Below are 3,201 nucleotides of genomic sequence, written 5' to 3' on the forward strand. Positions count from 1 at the left end.
CACACACACACACACACACACACACACGAATCAGGTCCACAAGGCGCGGCTCGCGGATGGCAGGGAGGTGGCCGTTAAGATTCAGTACCCTGGCCTCAGGTGCGCCACCCACCGCCACAGCAGCTGCTGCGCCACCACCCTCCCTTGCCTTCCCCTCCGAAACCCCTTTGTACAAGCACACCGCCCTGCTCTGGATTCCTTACCCTCCCTCTCTTCCCGGTTACGCCCCGTTAACGCCCCAATTGCACCCCGCTCACGCCCCGGTTACACCCCGGTCACGCTGCACCCCCCAGGGGTGCCGCTGATGCCGACCTCACCACCCTGTCGCTGCTGTCAAACCTGGCGCGGATGGCGTTCCCCGAGTTTGGCTTTGGCTGGCTGTACACGGAGCTGCGCCACAAGCTGGAGGAGGAGCTGGGTGGGTTCCACAGCCATTTGACCGCCGTTTGACCGCCGTTTGACTTCCGTTTGATAAACGTTTTTGACCGCAACTCAGACCCATGCGTGTTGTTTAGACTCTCTGTGCCGGGGACGTTCGTCATTGACGGATGGCCGATTGACTGCGCACGACGACGCGCAGAGGCTTGTGCTTGGCTTGCGGTACGCATGTGTGCACAGCTGTGCTCCAACGCCTGACGGCCCCGCGCCCTGATTCCGCCCGGCGTGCCGCGCCGCCCGCAGACTTTTCAGTGGAGGTGGTGCACTCCACGCGGCTCAAGGCGCTGCTGCAGGGGCAGCACGGGGTGGTGGTGCCGCGCATACACCTGCCCCTCTGCACGTCCAAGGTGCGCCCACACAACGGGGCGGTCCCGCGTGCGCGCAGCGCTACCGCGGTGCTTGGTACCAAAAATAAATCGCGCGCCCCTGGCTGGGCGCGGGGGCGGCAGTCGGGCCGCAGCTGGCGAGACAGGGCCCCCCGCCCCTGCGCGCCCGCCGGAAGCCAGGGGGCCTTGAGCTGGCCGTCGCTCACCCCTGGACACTGGTTCCGGCAGGCGGCAGTTTGAGATCGCCCCTGCGTTTGTGCCCCTTGATGACCCTTAGATATCACAACCCTTGTGTCGGCCCCCTTGCATTCTGCTCACGCCGCATTGTGGTGCTCAGCGTCCTCTCTGCGTCCGCCCAACCACAACCCGTCGACACACCCAACATGCACAACAAAACCCCCGTCGATTATTCCATCAAAAATACAAGCAATAAAAACCATGTTTCGTCACTCAACAACATCGCATCTGACTCATAAACAACAAAACACATGAGACCTGAGCTGATTTCACCCCCTCAACTACCACATTCCCAGGTGCTTGTGATGGAGTGGATATCGGGGCACAAGGTCAACGACGTGAGGGCGCTCAGGCGCGCCCGCATCAGCGCACACGCAGTCGGGGTCAAGGTGCGGGCGGGGCCCCTGGGCCCTGGGCGCGGCAGCGGGGCAGCCGGGCGGGGGGCTTGGGGTGTGGCACGGCGGGGTGCCACAGTTGCCAGCGGAATTCGGCTGTTGATGGTGATGAACTGCTCACCAATAGCACCAGCCAGCCGCAGACTGACAGGTTTGTGTGTGCATGCGCGCACACACACGCGCGCACGCACGCACGCAATACCCACACACGCGTGCGCGAACACATGCACGCACTCACTTTCCCTCCCTTTGACGCACACGCACACGCACACGCACACGCCCACGCACGCACACGCACGCACGCGCTCACACACACAATACCAATAATCTCCCCCGCCAGGTGGAGGCCGCGTTTGCCGAAATGACCTTTGTGCACGGGTACCTGCATGCCGACCCGCACCCCGGCAACATCATGGTCCGCGCCAAGGGTGAGGATACAGGGGAAGCATGCGTGTGTGGGAGCGTGCGCGTGTAGACGCGTGCGTGTGCATGTGACAGTGCGTTTGTTCGTGTACGTTTGTGAGTGAGCGTGTGGATGTGTGCTTATGTGTGTGTGTGTGTGTGTGTGTGTGTGGGTGTGTGCGTGCGTGTGTGTGTGCATTATGAAGGGCAGTGAGAGTCCTGCCAAGGGCGGGCGCGACCAACTCACGCGGCCTAGATAGGCGCCGCTCTCAACTCGGCGCGACCGCTGAGCGGCTTGACCGTTGGCGCGGCGAGATCATTCCGCAAGCGACCCGGACGCGCCTGGACGTCCCCGAACGCCCGCCGCCTCTCTTGACCCCCCTCCTGCGCGCGCAGGGCGGCGCGGGCTGGGCAGCTACGTGGGCAGCGGCTCATGGCAGCCCTTCGAGGTGGGTGCATCGGGGGTGCAAGGGTGGGGGAGCGCGGAATAGATGTGTGTGTGCGTGTGTGAGTGTGTGTGTGTGTGTGTGTGTGAGTGTGTGTGTGTGTGTGTGTCGGGATGAGCGTGCTCCTTGCAGCCCTTTGATGTGGGGGCATTGGGGAGAGGGAGAGGGAGGAACTTCGGCGGGGTGTACGCTGTACACGCCAGTTTTGCCGGCGGCACACGCCAGTTTTGCCGGCGGCGCGCGCCGACCGCGGCGCCGCCGGCCAGGGGGCGGCCGCGGGCGGTGTGCATCCGAAGGCTAGCCGCTCCGGCCGGCGAGCCTGCGTGCGCGCGGAGCCGCCGGCCGCACGCGGCCTTGTGCGATGCGCTTTGGCTTGCGCCGTGCCGACGCGCCGCGGCGCGCTGACGCCGCCCCGCGAATGCGACTCCCCCCTCCTTGCGATGCATGCTAGCCCAGGGTTCATTCTCAACCAAACCTAAACCCCTCAATCCTAAACCTCTGTGCAGGTGGTCCTGCTGGACCACGGGTGCTACCTGAAGCTGCAGGAGGCCACGCGCCGCACCTACTGCCGCCTGTGGTGCTCCCTCTTTGCCGGCGACCGCGCCGGCGCGGCCGCGGCGGCGATCGAGCTCGGGGGGCAGCGGGCCGGGCAGATCCTGCCCATCATTCTCTCACAGCGCGCGCGCACCAAGTGGGTGCTTTGTCGTGGGTTGGATTTTTGGGAGGGGCTTCGAGGCGGGTGGGGGTGAGGACGACGAAAATGATGCTGCGCGGCCCGAGGCGCCGGCCTCGCGAATGTTTCGGGCGCCAACGCGACGCCGACGAGCAGCCAGTGACGGCTGATGCCGCTCGCCTCCTCTGCAGCTGCAGCAGCTCCGGAGTCACGTTTGGCCGCCTTTCGGGCCCCGCGGCCGACCCTCGCCTGGCGCCTCTTTGGCCCCGGCCCCGCCCCCGCAC

The 3,201-nt window shown here is 65.5% G+C and overlaps 1 protein-coding gene across 1 annotated transcript; it reads left to right on the forward strand.

The window, feature by feature from the left end:
* Nucleotides 1–348: 348 nt before the first annotated feature.
* On the forward strand, nt 349–3,087 carry MNEG_15555 (putative aarF domain-containing protein kinase 5; the record flags this gene model as incomplete). Its single annotated transcript, XM_014035974.1, has 8 exons — nt 349–418; nt 682–785; nt 1,298–1,390; nt 1,737–1,824; nt 2,195–2,247; nt 2,448–2,600; nt 2,751–2,935; nt 3,078–3,087. 8 exons carry the CDS (start codon nt 349–351, stop codon nt 3,085–3,087), a joined length of 756 nt encoding a protein of 251 aa, XP_013891428.1.
* Nucleotides 3,088–3,201: the final 114 nt, after the last annotated feature.

This window comes from Monoraphidium neglectum, assembly GCF_000611645.1.
Source record: "Monoraphidium neglectum strain SAG 48.87 unplaced genomic scaffold scaffold05432, whole genome shotgun sequence".
NCBI classification, from domain to species: domain Eukaryota; kingdom Viridiplantae; phylum Chlorophyta; class Chlorophyceae; order Sphaeropleales; family Selenastraceae; genus Monoraphidium; species Monoraphidium neglectum.